Below are 24,859 nucleotides of genomic sequence, written 5' to 3'. Positions count from 1 at the left end.
CACTGCTAACATGGTCTTGCTAACCAATTTCTCTTGGAAAAGTGAAGGAAATTAGAATGAGATATAGATCTATAGACAGTGTAACAGAGTTCAGGCTCAGAAAACATACTGTACTTAACAGACATATCTTGATGTCATTGGCTTGAACATTGTACATAAATGTGGCATCTATCTATCACCAGCAGATGAACTTCATACACATGTTGCCAAAAGAGGAAGCGTATGAGAGTTATCTCCCATAGCACAGTTATTTTTTTAGTATTGGTACGTTGTGACGGAGTTGAGTGCCTTTTGAGGGACATCTTTTTTTTCTTATTTATTTTTTTTTCAATTAGGTTTTAGATAATAATGATAGGATACATGTAATTAATGTTCATTTGAGAGTGTGAAAAACAAAATTTGTTACATTTTTAGAATATTTAGATATAGATTAGGTATTATTTTTTATTCTGGTCCAGCTGAGGGACAGCCATGTTTTTAGTAAATCCAGAAAATATTTGCTTATAAACAAACAAATATTAACTTGAAAGTACATTTTTTTAGCATTTTACATTTGAAGAAAGGTAATCTACTTGTGAATAGTCTTGAAAAGGAAATCAAATATTTTAAAATACATTTCTGCAAACAAACTACTGATGTACAGGTCAAGTGGGAAATTGTTACGGTGTTGAGATTTTCACCCAGCTATCGTTTCTCTTCATTGTTCGGTCTAGATTATTAATTAAATCAGTGCTCTGATCGTAATAAATGAGGATGATAGGATTCATAAAATTAATTAGACAGAAATTTAGAGATTCTTTTTCCAACGAATTTGTTTTCAAATATCTGTAGAAACGCAACTGTGATGGCCATACCATGATCGGTGAAACTCGGGTGCTCTACGGAACATACCGAAGTCATTCAAAGGGAGATCACTCTAGATAATATTCCCTCAGCTGCTGTCAGGAGAAAGTATCAAAATTGATGAATTTCTGTTTACCGGGTTTGCGTCTATTTCACCACAAACATTACTTAATCTATTTTCAGATAATCTCCAGTTTGACGAAGGGTGGAATTACACGACTGACACACTCAAGCTTGCATTGTATCAATGAAAACGACATACGACAAATTCTTGAAAATCCCACATGTTCAAAGTCAATACCAACCAGTCAGCAACTCAACAGATTCTCTTCAGATTCTAGTAATTCCCAAATGGCTTACGATGTCAAAGAAGCTGCCATTGGAGTCGAAATAAGAGGAATCAATTTGAATGAACCGGTTTCAGAAGACTTAATTAAGAAGTTTAAAGAGGACGTTCATAAACATCGGCTTCTAATTTTCAAAGACCAGGGTGTTGTGTCAGGTGAACGTCACGTAGAAATAAGTCGATGGTTTGGGGAGTTGGAATCAACATTCTACAAACACCAGCGATCAACCCATCCTGACGTGTTTCGGGTGTCGAATGATGAACGAGAGGGATGTCGGAACGTGGGACGGACGGGCTGGCACATAGATGGGAGTTTTATGAGGGCACCCTTCTCGTTTTCCATCTATCACATGGTTGCTGTGCCCAAGATGGGTAATACAGGTAAATTGGGGCGGTGATTTTAGTCCTAGAGCACAGGAGGAAGAGCTAGAATTTCTCTCTATTTGTTCAAGTGACATGTCAGTCAATTTTACCCTATGCATGACCTCATCCATTGATCATCAGCTGTTGTATACATGTGCATGTGAGGAGATGATGAACAAATGATGAGTTATGATCAATATGTTGACAGTAGGGCTGGGACGGGTAACTCAGGTACCCGGGTCGGGTGGGAACTGAGTAGGACCCAGGTACCCACAGGACAACCCGGAACTGTGCTGTTTAGTCATGTGATATATTGTTTAATGACAAAAATTATCTTAAACTCTATGGTTACACTACAAGTCACTAATTCCTGTTGATTCTTCATATGGTTGAATGGGGCACGGGTGGCTCAGTCGTCTAAGGCGCCGCGATTCGCTGTGCAGAGTTGTGTCCCTTGGGCACGCCAGAAACCTATGATTGTTGGTTTGAATCCCGGTTTGCCCCGATTATGTTACTAGGTTTGTCAGCACCATACCCGTGCTCGTGGGTTTCACCGAAGTGGTAAACGTCTGAGACCTGCATCACTAAGGGCTTTCCTCCCACATTAAGCTGACACGCCGTGATATAACTGGAATACTGTTAAAAGAGGCGTTAAACCCAACTCACTCACTCACTCACTCACTCATATGGTTGAATAAAGATATAACTTAATTCAACTTCAGTGTATGAATGACCAGATTGTTTAATTCATGTATCTAAATACGTTTTGCCAGGGCTATTCTAAAAATGTTCCCAATCGGACATTTTGAGACATCTCCTGAGACCTACAGTGGGTACTCGGGTAGGGTGGGGTAATAGGGGAGTAAATTTGGACTCGTCCCAGCCCTAGTTGACAGGCAAGGTTCTTGTTAATGTTATATCCTGAATTGAGAGAAGAAATACAGTATGTAATAAGGATTGGATCCAGAAGCAAAATATCTAAGGAATGTACAAAATGTAATACTTTTGCTAATGATAATTATCATCATCTCATCTTAAACCGTGAATGTCTAATTCCAGAGAGAGATATATTCTTTTCCACTCTAATTGATAATCTTGATGTTGAAATGTATGATAAAATAGAGATGATGGAAGACCATGATATGTTAACATTCTTTCTTGGTGCAGATAACAATGACATTGATGAAATAACGTGACATTTCACTATTATTGAATTCTGAAAGTATTTAGATCAAATTAAACATATCCTAAACAACGTGCGGTAATCTTACCAATACTTCACACTGTTTATAAATTATAGCCTGTACATTTGCGGGACATTGATATATATATACATATGATTGATTATTTTGTTATTTAATTACATAATGTTGATGTTTTGAGAATCTTCGGATTTATCTGGAGGAAATAAAGACATTCATTCATTCCATCCCTTGGCATGCTTTGGCCTACCAGAAACCTATGAACGTGGTTTGCCATGATTATGTAAATTTTGTGTGTCGGCACCATACTCATGCTCATGGGTTATAACCATGATAACAGAGCGTCAGTCATCAAAGACCTGCATCATTGCTTTGGGCTTACCTCCCACATCAAGCTGACATGCTGTGATATAACTGAAAACTGATCAATATGTTCAAAGCATGTAGAAATTAAACCAAACTCATTCATTCTAAAATTCTATTTAGATTTTGTGCCGCTGAAGGAGCTGGTGGAGAGTTTGAGTTCGGAGACGCGGCAGCGGTGGGAGAGATTGTGGATGGTCAGCGACCGTCGGTCAAGTCTTTTCCATCCTCTCATTTATCCCCATCCTGTTACAAGGCATCCAGTAAGTCCAGCTGCAGTAAGCGTTGAGGGAATGAGTAGGGAATGTAGTGAGTGGAATACCATCTCAGTTGTAGGCACAGTTGGCACAGTGGTCTAAATTTGTCATAATTCATTATGCAGAGTTGTGTCCCTTAGCCAAATCAGGATATAATATCTGCTGATTTTATCCTTGGTCTGTCAGCACCTTTTCAGTCCTGGTGGGTTTCTCTGAAGCAGGCAAGGCAATTCTGCATAATAGCTTGGCACAGTGGTCTAAATTTGTCATAATTCATTATGCAGAGTTGTGTCCCTTAGCCAAGTCAGGATGTAATATCTGCCGATTTTATCCTTGGTCTGTCAGCATCTTTTCAGTGCTGGTGGGTTTCTCTGAAGCAGGCAAGGCCAAATCATACTTCTTTGTTTACAGTCCTGGTCAAATGGACAAATCAAAGAGACTTTTCAGATCTGATTTTAGCTGTTGGATTTGTTTCAGACGTTATTTGAATAAAATTTTGTAATTTGTGCAGTTGGTTTAATATTTTGTGTTCACAATTATTTCTGTTTTGTTTGCACATGTTTAAATTAGCTTCATATTTGCAAAATATATATTATTTCCAAATATCACGTTAATGTCTAATAGCTAAGCTAATCAAAAACAATTTGCTACTTATATAGGAAAAGGTTTTAATGCTTAGTTTAACATTATTGCATTGAATAAAATGGTAAAATAGCTCTGAATTAAGACCATACAAACTTTTATAGTAAAAATCTCATGTTTGCCTGCCAAGAGCACTTAGTTCGAATCCTGTATCAATTCCTGTGAAACTAGCAACAGTCTGGAAAAGCTGATTCCACTATGAAGAATGGTGAAAATTTGTTGCCTATTTGTCGAATAAGTATTTCTGGATGTACCATGAAAACTGACATGCAAAAATAGCATAGTCTTTCTGATATCATATTATATATCTCTGAGTATTGTTATATAATTTCGCACAACTTCAATCTTTGATCTTCAAGTATCATTGCTGCCGATAGTGCCATGTGTAACTCTTGCCCTCTTCAAAACCAGATATGCATGTGTCATGTAATGAACATGCTGTACGGTTGTCTTTGTGTAAAACTTCTGTTATTTCTTTTGCTCTTTCTTCTTTACCCTTTTCATCTCTGTTTTGCCTTTTACGCCCAATGGAATCGGTTTCGGCAGATAGTCAAAACTGAATATTTTCAGGGTCTGAAGTTTTATATTTATTACCAAGGTCTGAAGTTTTATATTTATTACCAACCATTTATTCCTGGGTGTGAAGTGTCTTCTATATTGAAAACCATATTCTGATTTGAATAATACCATTTTATGTCTCTTTTGCTGTCAAAGGTTTTAGATTAATACATGTGTATCTATAGACATGTCTTAAGCAGATTCTGGGGATGTAACAAGGTTAAAGTGATTTCAGTACTGATGTTGGGCTCTTAAAAGCATTAATAAATGTGCTTTGTATTTCTTGAAGTCAACTCACTTATCTTGAATAATGTTGATAATGATATGTATCACAGGACACAAACTTTAAAGATTTATCACATCACCCTGCAATCAAGGTGTAAATGTTGCTGTTATTCAGTGTTCTGCAAGTGTGTTGCTTGATTTCCAGACGCTGTGTTTCCACCTGGGAATGACCGATTCCTTTGTGTGGGACATGGGAACAGACGAGGAGAGAGAAACCGACATGAATGAAACAGTGCAGATCCTCAAGGAAATACACCGAGAAATAACCAAGGACAACAGATGTCTTGTGTATTCTCACAAGGTAGGGTTCTATTATAACAGGTGTCTTGTGTATTCTCACCAGGTAGGGTTCTATTATAACAGGTGTCTTGTGTATTCTCACCAGGTAGGGCTCTGTTATAACAGGTGTCTTGTGTATTCTCACCAGGTAGGGTTCTATTATAACAGGTGTCTTGTGTATTCTCACCAGGTAGGGCTCTGTTATAACAGATGCCTTGTGTATTCTCATAAGGTAGGGTTCTATTATAACAGGTGTCTTGTGTATTCTCACCAGGTAGGGCTCTGTTATAACAGATGCCTTGTGTATTCTCACAAGGTAGGGTTCTATTATAACAGATGCCTTGTGTATTCTCACCAGGTAGGGCTCTATTATACCAGATGCCTTGTGTATTCTCATAAGGTAGGGTTCTATTATAACAGGTGCCTTGTGTATTCGCATAAGGTAGGGCTTGAGGATAACGGGTGCCTTGTGTATTCGCATAAGGTAGGGCTTGAGGATAACAGGTGCCTTGTGTATTCGCATAAGGTAGGGCTTGAGGATAACGGGTGCCTTGTGTATTCGCTTAAGGTAGGGCTTGAGGATAACAGGTGCCTTGTGTATTCGCATAAGGTAGGGCTCGAGGATAACGGGTGCCTTGTGTATTCGCATAAGGTAGGGCTTGAGGATAACAGGTGCCTTGTGTATTCGCATATGGTAGGGCTCGAGGATAACGGGTGCCTTGTGTATTCGCATAAGGTAGGGCTCGAGGATAACGGGTGCCTTGTTTATTCTCACCAGGAAATGCTCAAGTATAGAACTATGTTCTGATATCCTCATATCATCTACCCAACATGAGGAAGTGAGCGATACAGTCGGGCTTAGTGCTGTTTTGGTTAAAAAACACCTTCCAGAAAATACGGGGGAAATATAATTTTTCTGAAAAAATTGCTGGATGTACTGAAAAAATTGTGTTGGAAAAGAAGTTATTTTGGTCCTCTTTTCAGGAAATAGATTGTACATCTTGAAGCAACAATTAAAAATCTGATACAAATCTGATGATATGATACAATATGAACCCCAGCCTCTTCATAATGCCTTGGGTGGCACTAAAGTAGAGACAGAGCAGAATGTCTCTGTCATCCATGTAGCATGTATACTGTGTAGCTCTATGACTGATATTAGAGCCTGTATTTTTAACAGAAATACGATTATGCACTTTGGTTTTGAGAAAGCTACAGAACAACAGGTACAGAAGCTCACCTTCATAATACTGTACAAGACTTCCATTGATGTGTTACACAAGCCATTTTAACCAGCCATCACAACCAGCATACAATTGGATACAGTCTTTCACTGATATTTGTCAAGTTCTCTGAAGATTTGTGAAACCTTTTTGAATGGCTTCATTGTTTGTTGTCAATACTAGGAAGTCTTTTTCAGTCATATTTGTCTGATATCTATGATTAATAAATTGTTATCAAGGTAATTTGTCCCACTCAAATCTGGACCCAGTTAAGTTCTTTTTAGTTTGCTTTGTCTGTCCTTTAACACCGTACTTCCAGCTGTGAGACAATCCAGTTATGATATCATTGACATCGATCTGCACAATCAGGAAACAATGACGTGCATCAACCAAATCACCAAGCTTGATCTCCCGATCCATTGTCGCTCGACCTCCCGATCCATTAAGTCGCTCGATCTATATCTCCATGCAGCGATAGAAACCAACAGTCCTTATAATGATAAAATTTAGCAAAACCCTAAGAAAGGGTAAATTTCTGCTAGTCCTTAGGATACCTTAACTATTGGGCAGTTTGGCAAGATCTGTAGGACTAGTGCCAATTTCTAACACTGCCATGGGTGTATGTCATACGTAATGATGTTGGATTATCTCACCAGATATCAAACCTACACTGTTGTTTTCTCCAGTGGGAGGTTGGAGACTTCATCGTCTCGGACAACCTGTCAGTAGGTCACGAGGCCACTCCGGAGACACAGCACCCGAAGTCAGAGGTCGGACTGCGAGTCTTACACCGAACGACGGTCAAGGGAACTCACGAACCCAAGAAGTAGCATGTCGATTATGTGTTGCCTTCACATATGTAAATCTGCTACTTCATATTTGAAAATGACAAGTTACTGATATGTTGTTATGTGTTCTAATGTGCTTGTTTGCATCTGTGATCTCAGCCTCTGTGCCAGTGACAAGTGTAGGACTGTTTAACTTGTGTATGAAAATTCATTATCATAGCAGGGATAGAAACTAACATATTTAGTCCACTAGTCCTTATAATGATAATATATAGCAAAACCCTTAAAAATGGCAAATTTCTACTAGTCCTTATGATACCTTAACCATTGGGCAGTTTGGCAAGGACTATGGGATTAGTGCCAATTTCTAACGCTGTCATAGTACAGTCAAGTCCCTTGCATCTGACATGGATGGTCGCATATGATAATGTCAGATTAACAAGTATGTTGGATAAACGAAATTAAGTTGTATCAACATTCATGATCGAAAATAGGACAACTACACATCAGATAACGATACAAACACATAATAAAAAATTAAATACTCATATTGTTTTGTTACATTGTTAGCTGAATATGTTTTCTAATATTGCAACCTCTAAAGCTTAACACAAAACTACTGTTGACTGATTCAAAATACTTTTGAAAGAATAGTCTGGAATGGAAGTCACCAGTTTTGTATATTTCAGGCATTAATTGTTTATTGTTAAGCAAACTGCAGCCACAAGCCGACTTGTCTGGCATCGTATCATGGGGCTGTGTACTCGCGGGCAGATGACCAGAGAATACGCTGATCATTGTGTCGGATAAACGAGACTGATTAATGAGTGATTTCGGTAAGTGTGTCAGAGTCAGAGTGCGAGACTGTTGGATTAACAGGCTAAATAGCTCTGATTTAATTGTTTCCCATCATTTGTGTCAGATAAAGCCGATTGTCAGATTAACAGGTGTCTGATTGAAGAGACTTGACTGTATTTCCATTGCAGACATTTTCTAAATTACTTACAATTACTTAAATTTTACAATAAGGAATCACATTAAATACAATTTCTCTTCCTTCTGAGACTGTTTTTAATTCTGAAACAAACTTCAAAAGAAGGTGATTATGTGCACCCCTGTCAATTGTCATTATGTCATCTACAGAATCATGAGAGAGTAAAAGCAAGGATTTCAATGAATATTTTCATGCATAGTTTTGTGTATATATCAGTTTTGACCTGAAGAATTTTGCCAGAGACAAACATAAATAGTCAGAACAATTAGACTTGCCAAGTCTGCTGTCACCAGACAGAATAGCTGGACTGGCATGCACATGTTTGACATAATCCAGCAAGCGAAGCAGCAAGCATTGTTTGATCCTATGACAGGGTATGAAACTCCCAAAAATTTCAGCCAGACCACAGGACTGGCTAGCTGAAATACTTGCCAGCCCTGACCAAAACCTGCCTGCCCACTATAATCATATGTTTCTCAGTATAAGCTAGAGGGGTTTCTTTTTGGTTACATTTTATCATTCATCTTTACATGTTAATTAATGCTTATCATCAGGAAATATTTTGAATATTTTCACATATGAAATATAACCCGACCGTCGGGCAGGGGGATTTGAAAATCTGGCAGCCCAAGTTGAAATCAACCCGTCTCGGACGGTCGGGCAGGCAGGTATTTCGAACACTGCCTATGAATCAGTGTCTTCAGCTGTTCAACAGGCTTTGTTCAATGGCTTGCTTATTTCTTGTATGATAATTATTGTTCTCCTTCATGATGTGGTAAATTAAGACAAAGAATAAATTGTTTAATTATTACTTTTGAATGTTTATTTCTGGGAATATTGTTTGGGTGGATGGACCAAGTGTTTGTCACTGTTTTATACAGTGGAGACTATCTTAGTTGCGAAATAGTAAGAAAACATACTGTTGTTTTAGAATAGATGTACACTTATTTCAGAGCCCTTTCAGTTAATAGGTTTGGTTTTAACTTCACTTCAAGACTTTTTAAAGGACACTGTACCAAAAGTGCATATAGTGAACATTATCATAATAACGTCCTGAAATTCGTATATATTTCATAAAAGAAATTATTTTGTATTTGATTAGTTTTACCTCCTGCTTTTTTACATAAGGGACCAAAAACTCCATCCACTGGAAATCAAGTTTGTCTGCCCAAAATGGAATAAATCTGGAATTTAGAAACACTTGTCAAATGCCATGTTAAAATCTGTGAATGAGTTGGTGTTTAATGCCACTTTGAACAGTATTTCAGTTATACTGTGGCTTGTCAGCATCATGTGAGAGGAAAGCATGAAAGATAGAAACAGTAGATGTTTACCATTTTTGTGAAACCCACAGGCATCTTGTGACAAACCAAGTATTGTGACTGGGGCAAGCTGGGATCCTGGCCAGGTCAAGGGACACAACTCCGCACAGGGAGTTCCAACATTAGAGTGAGTGAGTGAGATTGGTTTAACGCCGCTTTTATCAGTTTTCCAGTTATATCATGGCTTGTCAGCTTAATGTGGGAGGAAAGCCTGAAGTGATGCAGGTCTCAGACATTTACCACTTCGGTGAAGCCCACGAGCACGGGTATGGTGCTGACAAACCTAGAAACATAATCTGGGCGAACCGGGAAACGAACCTGGAATCATAGGTTTCTGGCGTGTCCAAGGGACGCAACTCTGCCACCCCTGTCCCCCCAACATTAGAACATACCAGAACTCTCAATGTCTTCCAGAACTCCCAGTAATGTGGGGAACTTGACAAACCAAGATTGCACAATCTACTATTTCTGGTGTCCTCCATCGTGAAATTGCGAAAAACGACGTAAAACCCTACTCACTCACTATTTCTAATCTTTTAAAAAATTTGGTCAACATCAATCAATATGAACAACAATATACATCTTGTCCCTCTTTGCCAATGATAACAATATGCACTACATTTCAAAAACAAGTGCTAAACAGTAACAATTTTATACATCTAAAACAACACATGGACATAAGATCACATGAAAATGCTCAGGTGAGCTAAAAATGGACGGCATGTACAAATCCAAATTTAGTTACAAAATATGAAACAGTTAAAATACTGCCAGTCAGCCCAAAAAGGCGTACAAAGACATTTAAAGGACTGGACGGAAAAACAGGCAATATGATTAGGGTCATTTAAATCTGAACATACATCAAGTAAATTGCACCTATGTGGGAAATTTAACCTGGGACATCCACATTTTTGTTTGCTTGTTGTTTAACAACGTACTCTGTAATATTCCATGTATATGACCGAAGTCTGTAAATAATCGAGTCTGGACCAGACAATCCTGTGATCGATATTGTGAGCAATGATCCAAACATTTGGCATACAATAACATGCATCAACCCAGTTAGCGAGTCTGACCACCCGATCCTGTTTGTCGCCTCTTACGACAAGCATGGTCGCCTGTTACAGCAAGAGTGGGTTGCTGAAGACCTATTCTAACCGAGGTGAGCTGGATCTGTCCTCACAATCTGGATCCACATGACCGGATCCATATCATCTGGTCCACACCCACCTGGATCAGTGGATCTCTCTACCATTCATGTAACAGAGATCACATCCTTCTATTGCAGTATTTCCACAATCTCATTAAATGAGACCTTAGTTCTCGCTACCGCTAAACAAAGATCTGAAGACATTCTGTTAGGGGTCACGCCAGAACGACCTTTCATCCGACCAGTCAGAGCGTTGCTTACCAGATCATGAAAGTGACAGTCGGAATGTGATTTCTAATCATGCAACCTCGAAAACTTTATTCCGAACGATAGTTACGGGTTTAACGACTGAATCCATACAATCTAGCCCATCTATTTGCCATTCCAGAATGTTCTTTTGTTCAGGTTTCAAATTTGTAATCAAGAATTTGTCAAAATATGTTTCGTAGCGTAGTCGACAAATTGAAATTAGTGCCGTAAAGCACAAGAAAGCTGCCTTCTGATTGGTCATTCCATTGGTCGGTCAAAGTTCGCGCAAGGTTGGTCTGACGTGACCTGTAATGGGATGTCCTCAGATCTTTGTTTAGCGATAGCAAGAACTAAGATCTGATTTTAATGAGAATGGTGTTTCCATGACTACATGTCGGTGACAGTTGTCCTCGGTATCTTGGACGCCTTGGTTACAGATGACCTGCATCCCGGCTGTATCCCAGTCTCAGAGCCAGGAGGTGCATCTGGAGGAATAGCCATCCTTCATGGTTGTTCATGGACTGTTGGACTGAGATATGGGTCACTTGCTGCTTGTCATTCAATGGGGCTTCCAGATCTGTGGAAAGCTGAAATGCAGTGAGTGAGTGAGTGAGTGAGTGAGTGAGAAAGAGAGAGAGTGAGAGAGACAGACATCAGTGTTACAGCTTCTCACAAGGACAGACTCTTACATTTCTTGGTTTGAGGATGTACTGCTCCAAACCTTTTCATATTACAAAAGACCTTTCCGGTTATTTTTGTGTTCTTGAAAGTGAAATCGGCTTCACACATTGTACCCATCTGGGAAATCAATTCCGGGTCTTCGGTGTGACAAATGAACACTGTAACCACTGGGCTACCCTACAGCCCCTCCCCAGTTTGGAGGTGAGGTGAGGTGAAATGGGGTTTAACGTCACATCCAAGATTATTCCACTTATATAGAGACGTGCATGTACGTGTGTGTGTTTGTGTGGCTGCTTGTACTAGTCCGGACTGATGCCGGTTTATAGTGCTAGCTCACTGAGATACCATGCCGCAGTTTAACATGAATACCCCACTCAGACACAGTAAACTGACTCTGAGCCGACCAGTCCTTGTTTTAGCCCTTTAATGCCGAGCGCCAGACAGGGTAACAACAAGTACCATCTTTTAATGTCTTTTGGTATGACGCGGCCGGGGAGCGAACCCCGGGCCTTCCGCTTTCCGGGCGGACGCTCTACCACTAGACCACGGAGGCGGTCTCTCCAGTTTGGGAGCCCTGCGGACTTCAGCACAGTGGATCAGTTGTTGAATTAACAGTCATCAACATCTCACATGCATTCATGAGATCCATATGAGTTGACATTTTTATTAATGATAGTAATCTAAATATGGAAAGAATGATTGTTGGATAAGTTATAAATTCAGTCTCAAAGAACCAGCAGGCTAAACGTTTTGATTGGTATAAGTGGCAAAAGAGACTTACGTCGTGTCGCAAGTACTGTGTTGCCATGGCTACAAGATATTGAGACCACAGAAAACACATCTTCACCAGGAAATATCACTTGTCTTGGAACATTTGTCTCTTCATCAACTCGTCCAAGCCGACCTCTTGATGACTTTCCCCAGGAAAACACCTCCCCATCTGTTTAGTGTAAACATTAATATCTATATTTCTATCAAGCTGCAAAATTTAAGATTTCCTAAGTTTGAAGTAAAAGGTGAGGTTCGGTAACTGTTGATAACTACAGATTACAGCATAAGCCATGTGCCAATTCCCTTGTTACTTTGGTTACCCTCACTGGCGAATAGCAAGCCAGACAAGTTTATGTTCAAATTTGTTGCCGTGAAAATGAAAAATTAAAGTGCTAAAAATCACCAAATACCAGGAGCAAAAGGCACCAGTTGACAACCTGGTCTTTGTGTGTGCAAAGTTTCATGAAAGAATACATTAAACCATGGTAAAAACGAACTCAAAGGGACGGCCATAGTTTGTTATAAGCATATAAACAGAAAATGGCGGGGACCAAAAAATAATTTATTTATATCCGTCAGTTCGTTATAAGCGTCTTCGTTCCAACTGTAGTTTACTGTACTTATTAGTTTTAGAGACATGTTCTGGACAAATGGATTAGACAAGCAGATTCCTAATCCCCTGCTCCTTCCTCCCCCCTCCATGATGCTTCAGATTACTTAAAGGGCTGACTTCTGTCTATTCTAGCCACCAAAGAACTTTTCCAGACGCTCTTACGACTGAACGTATAGCTCTTACCCTCGGACACTGCGACAGTGAACGTATCCCCACACGCCACCTGACTGATGTTACACGACTGCTGGAACTGCACCTGGTTCGGCCGCCTGGTGGGAAAGTCTGACTCGTAGCCGAGCTGACCGAACTGGTTAGCACCAAATGTGAATACCTGTCCTTCAACTGAAATTGTAAGAGTATCAAATGCATGTTGTTATTCACAATAATACATTTCATCGTCTTTGCAGTGTAGTTGCTAATTTTAACCAATGAATCAAGCCGCCACCTGGTTCCAGCGACTCCCCTGACCAATCAGCATTCAGATTACATTGCACATGAGTTATACATAACCTCATTTCATTGGCTGACAACAAATAGTCACATACTCCGGGGGCTGAGTGGGCAAGCGGTCAAAATCGCCAGGTGCTGAGATCGTATCCAGCTAGTGACCAGGTTGTTATTCAGCCTTGGGACCAACAATGTTTACACTCAAAAGAACCGACTCGTCCGATGGTAGATGACCAGATGGTGGAAACACGAATACCTACATTCACTAGAAACACAAGTGTCAAAACTTTTGCTGTCACCCTGGGCAAGTGACTTAGTTCAAATGTGCCTCTGTTCACCTGGCATGGAATGGGTACCCAATATGTAAGGTGGATGTACAAACCTTATAGTGCCCATAGGCAGCTTAGGTTGTATACTCCCCATGGAGTTGAGAATGATAAAATTGGGATGTAAATAGATCTACTGGTCAGAGAACAAATAAAAAATGCATTTGAGCAGACACTAGTATGTGGATAAATAAATAAATAGATAAATAGATAAATAAATAAATAAATAAATAAAATAAAATATATAAAATAAAATACATAAATAAATCACCACTACGCCACATATCAGTCAACTGAGATGGAGGAATGTAGTGAATGAAAACATACCCATGAAGTACTGATGGTGACACTTTCTTGGTCAATATTTGAAAGGTTGGAGGCAGAAGGAAAAAAAGATAAAATACATGGCATTTTTACCTTCTTTCTACCAAACTTAGGGCAGGCTAATTCTTAAGAAAATAACTTTGTGTGCCCTTGGGGACACCCTGTAACCATAATGATTCCACTGTTGACATGATCTTGTAATAATTAGTCTTACAACTGTCTCCACTTCTCTACACACATTACACCTGTTCTTGTGTTGGTTTTGGGATGACACATTTGCGAAAATCTTTCAGTTAGAACAGAATAGCACCACTGCACTATAGCTCACCTGATAGTCAACAGCCACAGTCACTGTCAGTATTGCGATTCAAATATTTTCTGTATTAATACTGAGGACTAAAGATCTGACTTACATGAAACAAGTATCTAAATTTCCACAAATTTTCAAAATCAGGAAGTATTAATGTACTATTGCAAAATATTGATGTAAGACAAAACAGTTCCATTTACTTTACAAAAAGTTTCAACTTTGAGCCTTATATACCTTCCATAAAGGGGAATAACTTTTCCAATGCTAACAGTTTTTCAATTTTATAACAAAATGGCTGAGAAATGGCCATCAGCAGTACAGCTTTCAGTGTGGTCTAAGTGCAAAGGTCAAGTCGTGGTCACAATGTAAAATATTGTACAAAATGGAACATATAACACATGTTGATGCCCACTATGATCTACGTATGTCCCAACTTTCATTCCATTTTGAACATAAATAGTGGAGTCATGGTTATAAATAGGTTTTCCAATATGGCCGTCTTGTGGCGGCCATATTGAAAATCGGATTAGACCATTTTGAACAAATTTGGGTGTCATCATTGTAGGGAATCATCACTTGAAGTTTCATCTTTATTGATCCAAGCTTTCTAAAGCTAAAGGTTTAATCACAAAAATCTCATGTACCAGAGACCAGCTACAAAATCTTAGACCCTGTTTTATAATCAATCATTTTGGCTCCATTCAGCTCGTCAAGCCAAAGTCCTTTGCGGGCTTGATTCTACAGGTAGGTACAATGTACGAAGCTACACTTCAGAAACTCACTCAACACAGAAATTGCACCAACCTATTCAGACATTCTGTCCATGTTTGTGACACCTGTCAATCTTACCTGTGACCAGGGCTGAGTGGGAGGTGCCAAGGGCAACAGTCTTCACCAGGCAGTTTGTGATTGGCTGAGAGGCAACTAGTGTAAAGATGGATGTCTCCTCCACACCTCGACCATCGGTCTCATCCAGACCCAGCTTGTTGAACCTAGCCGACAGAGAGGCTGAATACACTGGTACATCACTGCTCAGTCACACATCCTTGAGGGATCTAGTGTTTTATGCCAGTAATATTCCTGCTCTACCTTAGTGATTTGTAATAGTTGGTTGGTTGGTTGGTTTGTTGTTTTACGCCACACTCAGCAATATTACAGCTATATGACGCGGTCTGTAAATAATCGATTCTGGACCAGACAATCCAGTAATTAATATCATGAGCATCGATCCACGCATTTGGGATACGAAGACATGCATCAACCAAGTCCGTGAGTCTGACCACCTGATCCTGTTAGTCACCTCTTATGCCAAGCAAATGCATGGATCGATGCTCATGATATTAATTACTAGATTGTCTGGTCCAGAATAGATTATTTACAGACCGCGTCATATAGATGGAATATTGCTGAGTGCGGCATTAAACAACAAACCAACCAACCATTTGCCACCATTTGTTCGAAACAGAGAAATATTGCAATGGTGTGAGAAAGGATAATTAAAAATTATTATTTTGGCAGAACATTTTCAATCTCAATCTTTCTTAATATGAGGAATTCTCCCACTCTAAAAGAGTTGTTATTGTTTTACATACATTTTGTTTATCATGTACAACTTTCCATACTTTCTCATGATCATGATCATAATTACTTGTTATTAGAGCATGGGTTTGTTTTTGTTTGTTTGTTTGTTGTTTAATGCCGCACTCAGCAATATTCCAGCTATATGATGGCGGTCTCTAAGTAATTGAGTCTGGACCAAACAATCCAGTGATTGACATCATGAGCATCAATCCAAGCAATTTTGTATACAATGACATACATCAAGCCTGACCACCCAATCCCGTTAGTCGCCTCATACAACCTTCATAGTCGCCTTTTACAGCCAGCATGTATTAGAACAACAGTGAATATGTTTACCTGTTGCTGCCAGTACACAGGAGTTTGTTGTCAAGGGTGACGATCATGGAGCAGTCCACCCCACAGTGTACCGAGCAGGGGCGGAGGCTGTCGTGGATCTGGACGGGCAGGGGATTGTTGCACGAGTCCTGCGTCCCCAGGCCGAGACGACCTGGTGAAGATATGCGTGCCTTGTACAGATTGATCAGTTGAAACTTTGAAATTTATTTATATAATTTCGGTAGGAATATTATTTATGATTACGCTGATGGATAGAAGGAGGGAAGGAAGAAAGGAACGGCTAACAAAGAAGCCTGAGTTCCGCATGACACTGTGTCGCATCGTCAACAAACTATTATTATCATGATTATCAGCAATGTACACTGGATGTTAACATTCACTCTATGACTTAATTTGTTGATGTGAGGCATTTTTGCATTAGTGTCGCAAAGCAAGCCTGTATGTTTACACGCTATATCACAGTCGTCTGTTCACTTCAACTGCACAGGGGTAGAAACGGGTCAGCCCAACCCTAAACTAACATTCTTAGAAGCCATCTTGCAGGTACACCAGTCGCTAGTATTATTTACTAGCAGGGTTTCAGATCGGCTCTTTTCCAAAGACACTGACTGATTTTAATCCGGAAAATCGCGGACATGTTTTTCAGTACTGGTAAAAGAATGTTCTATAAACAGTCAAACGCCATTTGTCTACCAAAACCCCAACTTGAGCCAACTGTGTTCCATGTGACAGGAACGAGCCATGTTGTCTTCTATATAGGACAGAAGTCATGCTTACGCAATACACCTAATGTTCTATCAACACAAGACAGTTGATGATCATTTGTTTTTTTCCAAAGAATGTCTTCTGTTTTTACAGCACATGGCCCCCATCATGCCCCCATTTTCAGCTTCTTAGTAAAACCAGACACTACATAGTCTGTCTCACTGTCCCTTAACCATACTATTTTCCCTTCCGCCCAGCCCTTAATCAATGCAGCAAGTCTATATTTTCCATAGGTTCTGAATATCACATCTCACTGAGTTATTCCTTTCTAGCAAAATTATATATTTTCTGAGACTAAGTATTTGTCTACAAGCCCTGGTAGTCAATGTTACTGAGGTCATGCACTCTGGTTTCAACAATGTATCAATGTTTTATAATACACAAGTTCAGAGATGAGTTGAAAGTTAATTCCACTTCACGATCTTGTACCTACCGTTATCGCCACGTCCCCAGGAGAACACTTCATGTTCATTGGTCACAGCCAGAACATGTGACGCACCACACGACACCTGTATCACTTCGTAACCTAGCAACGCTTCCACAATTTTGGCCTTGAAGTAGAAATACAATAATGGTTACAATAAAGGATATATGCTCCTTGTAACAAATATCATTACAACACTGTGACCATTAAAAACACAACTCACATGAGCGACATCGTTAAAGTTTCCATGCCCCAAGCAGCCATTGGCGCCACTTCCATACGTCATGAGTATACCCCGATCTGAGGAAACAAAGATAGGACGATACACAGTGCAGCAAGAAACAAACAACACAGAACATGAGATATAGGTGTTATGGGGGGTGTACTATGAGTGTACAATATTCCAGCAACATCACGGCAGGGGATGCCAGAAATTCACACATTGTACACATGTGGGGAATCGAACCTGGGTCTTCGGGGTGACGAGTGATAATTAGGCTAGCCCAACGCTTGATGGGTTTCATATGTCACTAGGACATGTACTATGTTTGTTTGTTGTTTAACGCCGCACTCAGCAATATTACAGCTATATGACGGCAGTCTGTAAAATAATCAAGTCTGGACAAGACAATCCAGTGATTGACATCATGAGCATCGATCCACGCAATCGGGATACGATGACATGCATTAACCAAGTCAGCGAGTCTGACCACCCGATCCCGTTAGTTGCCTCTTACGACAAGCATTGTCGCCTTTAACGGTAAGCATGGGTTGCTGAAGACCTATTCTACCCTGGATCTTCACGGGTTGGGTGTACTATGTGTTACAGGTGTCACTAGGGTGTACTATGAGTTACATGTGTCACTAGGGTGTACTATGTGTCACTAGGGTGTACTATGTGTTACAGGTGTCACTAGGGTGTACTATGAGTTACATGTGTCACTAGGGTGTACTATGTGTCACTAGGGTGTACTATGTGTTACAGGTGTCACTAGGGTGTACTATGAGTTACATGTGTCACTAGGGTGTACTATGTGTCACTAGGGTGTACTATGTGTTACAGGTGTCACTAGGGTGAACTATGAGTTACATGTGTCACTAGGGTGTACTATGTGTCACTAGGGTGTACTATGTGTTACATGTGTCACTAGGGTGTACTATGTGTTACAGGTGTCACTAGGGTGTACCATGTGTTACATGTGTCATTAGGGTGTACTATGTGTTACATGTGTCACTAGGGTGTACTTTGTGTTACAGGTGTCATTAGGGTGAACTATTTGTTACATGTGTCATTAGGGTGTACTGTGAGTTACATGTGTCACTAGGGTGTACTATGTGTTACAGGTGTCACTAGGGTGTACTATGTGTTACAGGTGTCACTAGGGTGTACTTTGTGTTACATGTGTCACTAGGATGTACTTTGTGGTACAGGTGTCATTAGGGTGAACTATGTGTTATATGTGTCATTAGGGTGTACTGTGAGTTACATGTGTCACTAGGGTGTATTATGTGTTACAGGTGTCACTAGGGTGTACTATGTGTTACAGGTGTCACTAGGGTGTACTATGTGTTACATGTGTCACTAGGGTGTACTATGTGTTACAGGTGTCACTAGGGTGTACTATGTGTTACAGGCGTCATTAGGGTGTACTATGTGTCACTAGGGTGTATTGTGAGTTACATGTGTCATTAGGGTGTACTGTGAGTTACAGGTGTCACTAGGGTGTACTATGTGTTACATGTGTCACTAGGGTGTATTGTGAGTTACATGTGTCATTAGGGTGTACTGTGAGTTACAGGTGTCACTAGGGTGTACTATGTGTCACTAGGGTGTACTATGTGTCACATGTGTCACTAGGGTGTACTATGTGTTACATGTGTCACTAGGGTGTACTATGTGTTATATGTGTCACTAGGGTGTACTATGTGTTACATGTGTCACTAGGGTGTACTATGAGTTACATGTGTCACTAGGGTGTACTATGTGTTACATGTGTCACTAGGGTGTACTATGTGTCACTAGGGTGTACTATGTGTTACAGGTGTCACTAGGGTGTATTGTGAGTTACAGGTGTCACCAGGGTGTATTGTGAGTTACATGTGTCACTAGGGTGTATTGTGAGTTGCATGTGTCACTAGGGTGTACTATGTGTTACATGTGTCACTAGGGTGTATTGTGAGTTACAGGTGTCACTAGGGTGTATTGTGAATTACATGTGTCACTATGGTGTACTATGAGTTACATGTGTCATTAGGGTGTACTATGAGTTACATGTGTCACTAGGGTGTATTGTGAGTTACATGTGTCACTAGGGTGTACTACGTGTTACATGTGTCATTAGGGTGTACTATGAGTTACATGTGTCACTAGGGTGTACTATGAGTTACATGTGTCATTAGGGTGTACTATGTGTTACAGGTGTCACAATGGTGTACTATGTGTTACAGGTGTCACTAGGGTGTACTATGTGTCACTAGGGTGTACTATGTGTTACAGGTGTCACTAGGGTGCCTATGTGTTACAGGTGTCACTAGGGTATACTATGAGTTACATGTGTCACTAGGGTGTACTATGAGTTACATGTGTCACTAGGGTGTATTGTGAGTTACATGTGTCACTAGGGTATACTATGAGTTACATGTGTCACTAGGGTGTACTATGAGTTACAGGTGTCACTAGGGTGTACTATGAGTTACATGTGTCACTAGGGTGTACTATGAGTTACAGGTGTCACTAGGGTGTACTATGTGTTACAGGTGTCACTAGGGTGTACTGTGAGTTACACATCTGTCACTAGGGTGTAATTTTATAGTTTGGGCTCACAAACCATGTGAATGTGGAAGGCTGGTGAAGTGTGTCTAAGCTACTCACCTGTGAGGCAGGCCACGAAGAGATCCCCACAGGCCACGTGTTGTATGGTGACTGCAGCCTGACCCTCCAGGTAGCGTGGGACGTACGCTGGGTTAGCACTGTCCACGCTGCCGGGGATGGACATCTCCGCCCCAACACCAGGAGACTGAAACAAGTGTGTTGACATGCTCAACAAAACAGTGGGTAGGCCCTTATGCTGGTTGGAATATAGCATTTCTGGTGTCCCTCGGCAGTGCTATAGCTGGAATATTGCCAAAAGCGGGTTAAAACCATATTTACTCACTCACTTACTGTTTCTATTTGAGACTCCATGGAAGGGATAAGATCCTGGAAGTGTTAGCGTATCTGTGGCATACTTCCAATTTCTGGTAGGTTCCACATTTGCAGTGGGTGGGTGGGTGGGTGGGTGGGTGAGTGGGTGGGTGAGTGGGTGAGTGGGTGGGTGAGTGAGTGAGTGAGTGAGTGAGTGAGTGAGTGAGTGAGTGAGTGAGTGAGTGAGTGAGTGAGTGAGTGAGTGAGTGAGTGAGTGAGTGAGTGGTTTGTTGTTTTACGCCACACTTAGCAATATTCCAGCTATATGACGCCGGTCTGTAAATAATCGAGTCTGTACCAGATAATCCAGTGATTTACATCATGAGCATCGATCCACACAATGGGAATCGATGACATGCATCAACCAAGTCAGTGAGCCTGACCACCCGATTCCATTAGTCGCCTTTTACGACAAGCATGGGCTGCTGAAGACCTATTCTAGCCCGGATCTTCGCGTGAGTGAGTGAGTGAGTGAGTGAGTGAGTGAGTGAGTGAGTGAGTGAGTGAGTGAGTGAGTGAGTGAGTGAGTGAGTGAGTGAGTGAGTGATATCACAGGGCTGACAACAGAAACTAAAACTCTGTACTAAACTCCAGGCCTTCAGAATAACAAGTGAACTCTTGCACCACTAGGCTACCCCAACCAAGGCTATATATAATAAGGTCAAAACTGAGATTTCAACACGTATCAACTGATCCTGGCACAAAAAAGGGACTCAACTCTGCATAGCAAATTGTAGTTAGATAGATCACTGGGCCTCCCCTGCCCTCCACATGCTGCACAAGAGAAGGATCTGTAAGTCTAGGGGGCACCATGTCCATGTGTCCATGACCTGTGTCACATTGTCGGACTTTGCAGAAATTACAACTGTCATGTCATGTTTTTGTTTATTGTTTGTTTAACACAACACTCAGCAATATTCCAGTTGTATGATGGTGGCCTGTAAATAACAGTCTGGGCCAGGCAAACAAGTGGTTGATATCATGAGCAACATCCCGCACTGGCAGGATGACATATGATCACCAAGTCACTGAGTCTGGACTCGTGAAGACCTGGGTCAGAATAGGTCTTAAACAACCCCTGCTTGTCGTGAACGGCGACTTAGGAGATCAGGGGGTCAGCCATGCTTACTTCGTTGATTCATTCATCGTAATCCAATTGCGTGGATGGATGCTCATGATATCAATCACTGGATTGTCTGGCCCAGACTCGATGATATGATATACATACCGCTGTCATAGCTGGAATATTGCTGAGTGAGGGGTTAGACAACAAACAAACAAACAAATTGAGTCCAAACCAGCTGATCCAATTTAGTCGCTTTCTTCAGGCAGCAATGGGGACCTGAAGACCTATTCTAACCCCCAAAAGGAGGGACAAACCTTCTATTTTATGTCATCCCTATTTGAACTACGGATTGTCATGACAACACCAGTTCAACAAAAGAAGAGTCTTACCTCCCACACAAACAGCCTCCCATTCTTTGTGATGGCCGCCTTCTGTGTTCGACCAGTGGACACCTGGATCACCTGGGTCTCGAAGCTAGGGAGGGGCAGTTTGACCGGGGAGGTCTTCCCCCCTCCCCAGCAGTACACGGAACTCAGGGCAGCAGGCTTGGCAGGGAGGCCTTCTGATTGATTCACACATGTTTTAGTGACAATCAACAGGATTGGAAAATAGCTCCAGGAGCTTACTTAGTTTCCTTTTCAAAAGCACAGAATACATATCAACACTGTAATGAACTATCTACAAAAAACATAATTGCACACAAAAGCATCGATCAGTTAAATCTATGAGTTGACCGAATATAATTATGTACACCTTAAAAAAGGAATTTTATCTGAGTTTGGGTCGACAAATAACAGTAGGTTAAAATATTTATCATACGTCCATGTCAGAATGATGAGATCTGATTGGTCAACGTGATCTTGATAAAGAGGAACCCACCTTTGAGGGTAATAAATATCTCAGTCAGCGGGGGACTATATCTCTTATACCCCACCACAAGCAATACAGACTGCATGTGGATTTCTGAGAGGCAGAATAAATCCCTTATACCCCGCTTCAAAGCAAAAAGATGCATGCTTTTTCCAATGGAGTCAATGGAAGTCACGTGACACAGCGCAAGCTACATGTCAGTAAGATAAATTTGTTGCAGCGGGATCACTCGGGGTTCATGGAGTTTTATACATCCCTCGTGATCCTGCTACAACTTATAATGCCAAATCCAAGTACTACTAGTCTTCAAGATCTAATGTAATTACGACATTCAAGTAAATATCATAATATACTCTCAGAGTCTGAACCGCAATTACAGATATAATTTTCTATAAGATTCGGCTTTAATAAGTAGACTGCATGCCTAAGTCTTGTATGTAGAACACTTGCTTTCCCATTTTCAATCCGATACAAAATGTCAGAGTGTTTTTGTTTCTGGTTTATTTTCTGTTCAAACAGTTGAAATGAACTTCTTTTACTACCGATTGAAGTTAATTCCACAAATAGCTGCTATCCTAAATGAAGGATGTTTGCAGAGTCGGTCTTAATCTGGTGGCGACATCACAATCATGGTTGTTGAATAATATAAATCAGCTGTATACCAGCTGTATCGCAAGGTCTTGAAACTAGTCGAGCCACTGCCGCTAATACCAGTAGTTGTAGATGTCCGTCATTGATATATAATTTGTCAACTCACCTCGAGACGACAGCATCCCCCGGGCTGACACCCTGCCCCTCCCAGTCCCGGGGATGCTGGATAAAGGTCTTTGGATTCTGAATGACAAAAGGGCTTGAAAAACTGACATAAACAAATACAACTTTTTATCATAAGCAGTTGTTGCAGTAAACTGTACCTTCCCTGTGAGTTGATTCAGGGCCTGGTAATATGGAGTTTCATTTTGGCTGGACTAACGAGTCTATGCATAGTCAAATCAAAATTGGGCAGTGAAATCGAAATCTGGTTTGTAAACCGCCGTGCAGATTTCGGTCAATTCCATGTTTACAAAGCATGTGCAGATATCAAGATATTCTCAAAATCTTTCCATATTTTTAATCAAGGTGCTCGCTTGATTTGATTCTCTTCAGGATGTAAGCCCCGTTTTATCACAATATAGATATTGATTATCGATCCGAAGTCTTGACTTGGCGCCGCCATTTTGTTTGAAGCAAAGGCAAGTGAAAGGAGAGGTGGAATTTGATTGATCTATAGGAGAGGCATAGAGGGGACATAATTTGTTATAGCCACTGGTGGCACTACAATAGAACCCAGGTATTCCAGCCTAGTTCGACAAGGGTGGAAACTGGACTTTTATGGTCATTTAACTCCCTTTGCCTCGGGAAGATGTGACATAATGGCTAGACCTTGCATCGTGGTGGTTCATGGCCTGACTAAGACTATTGTTTACCGGTAGATTCTGAAAAATATTTTTGATTACAACAAGCAGCTACATTTTAATTGTAAAGGAGCCCCAGTGAGATGGAAGATTACTAAACCTGTGGAAAATGTAGACTTGCTTCATTGAGGGCTACAGCGTTACAGTATGAGCAGGGCGGAATGGAAAATAATATCATCCAGGACTGTAAGACAGACAAGGCCTGACTCTAAAATAGGGTGATATTTATTTCAAACTTAGGTTATGGATCTACTGACTAAAGAACAACACTTCTTAAGAAATAGATGTTTGTTTGTTGTTAACGCAGCACACAGCAATACTCCAGCTATATGGCTGCTGTCTGTAAATAATCAAGCTGGGTCCAGACAATATGGGAATTAACATCATGAGCATTGATCTACAAATTGGGATACGATGACATGCATCAACCAAGTCAACAAGTCTTTTGTTGCTGAAGCCCAATTCTAACCCAGATCTTCACGGGTCTTAACAAAATGCGTGCACAGGGCAACATATTCAGATAGGGACTTCAAAAACAAAGTCATAATCTGATTTGTCTTATTTTAATAACTTTCTTCCCACCTACCAAAAACAAACTAAAACAGTACATCTTTGTACTGACACACAACCGAATATTTCTAATTGTTCCGGTGAAGTGAAATTGGGTTTAGATTAAGTGAAGATGGGTCCAAGATTATTGCACTTATATAGCGACGTACATGCACGTGTGTGTGGGGGAGGCTGCTTGTACTAGTCCGGACAGATGCCGCTCACTGAGATACCATGCTGCAGTTTAATATGAATACCCCACTCAGACACAGTATACCGACAAGTCCTTGCTTT

The 24,859-nt window shown here is 40.6% G+C and overlaps 2 protein-coding genes across 4 annotated transcripts in view; one reads left to right on the top strand and one right to left on the bottom strand.

The window, feature by feature from the left end:
• Positions 1 to 904: 904 nt before the first annotated feature.
• LOC124134602 ((R)-phenoxypropionate/alpha-ketoglutarate-dioxygenase-like) lies at positions 905 to 13,183 on the top strand. 2 transcript variants are annotated; one of them, XM_046499522.2, is made up of 4 exons: positions 905 to 1,570; positions 3,241 to 3,380; positions 5,005 to 5,160; positions 13,062 to 13,183. In XM_046499522.2, exons 1-4 carry the CDS (start codon positions 964 to 966, stop codon positions 13,095 to 13,097), a joined length of 939 nt encoding a protein of 312 aa, XP_046355478.2. In that variant the 5' UTR covers positions 905 to 963; the 3' UTR covers positions 13,098 to 13,183. The 2 variants fall into 2 exon arrangements, with proteins under 2 accessions (XP_046355478.2, XP_048256401.1); XM_048400444.1 differs by lacking the exon at positions 13,062 to 13,183 and adding an exon at positions 7,048 to 8,490 and having other exon boundaries at positions 907 to 1,570.
• Positions 11,120 to 24,859, bottom strand: part of LOC124134598 (serine/threonine-protein kinase Nek8-like) — a 21,004-nt gene continuing 7,264 nt past the window's right edge. Inside the window, exons 8-17 of one of the 2 annotated variants that reach the window (XM_048400442.1) lie at positions 23,320 to 23,396; positions 22,082 to 22,254; positions 20,315 to 20,459; positions 17,666 to 17,742; positions 17,452 to 17,569; positions 16,254 to 16,404; positions 15,186 to 15,328; positions 13,113 to 13,271; positions 12,327 to 12,485; positions 11,120 to 11,451 (exon numbers count right to left, since the gene is read on the bottom strand). In XM_048400442.1, coding sequence (XP_048256399.1) covers positions 11,420 to 11,451; positions 12,327 to 12,485; positions 13,113 to 13,271; positions 15,186 to 15,328; positions 16,254 to 16,404; positions 17,452 to 17,569; positions 17,666 to 17,742; positions 20,315 to 20,459; positions 22,082 to 22,254; positions 23,320 to 23,396 — 1,234 coding nt within the window. In that variant the 3' untranslated portion in view covers positions 11,120 to 11,419. The remainder of the gene's footprint in view (positions 11,452 to 12,326; positions 12,486 to 13,112; positions 13,272 to 15,185; positions 15,329 to 16,253; positions 16,405 to 17,451; positions 17,570 to 17,665; positions 17,743 to 20,314; positions 20,460 to 22,081; positions 22,255 to 23,319; positions 23,397 to 24,859) is intronic. The other variant, XM_048400443.1, reaches the window with a different exon arrangement.

Source organism: Haliotis rufescens, unplaced genomic scaffold (assembly GCF_023055435.1).
Source record: "Haliotis rufescens isolate VD_foot unplaced genomic scaffold, xgHalRufe1.0.p SCAF_2, whole genome shotgun sequence".
Lineage (NCBI taxonomy): Eukaryota > Metazoa > Mollusca > Gastropoda > Lepetellida > Haliotidae > Haliotis > Haliotis rufescens.
Note: the sequence above shows the minus strand (reverse complement) of the source record. Positions and strands in the feature narration are given on the sequence as shown.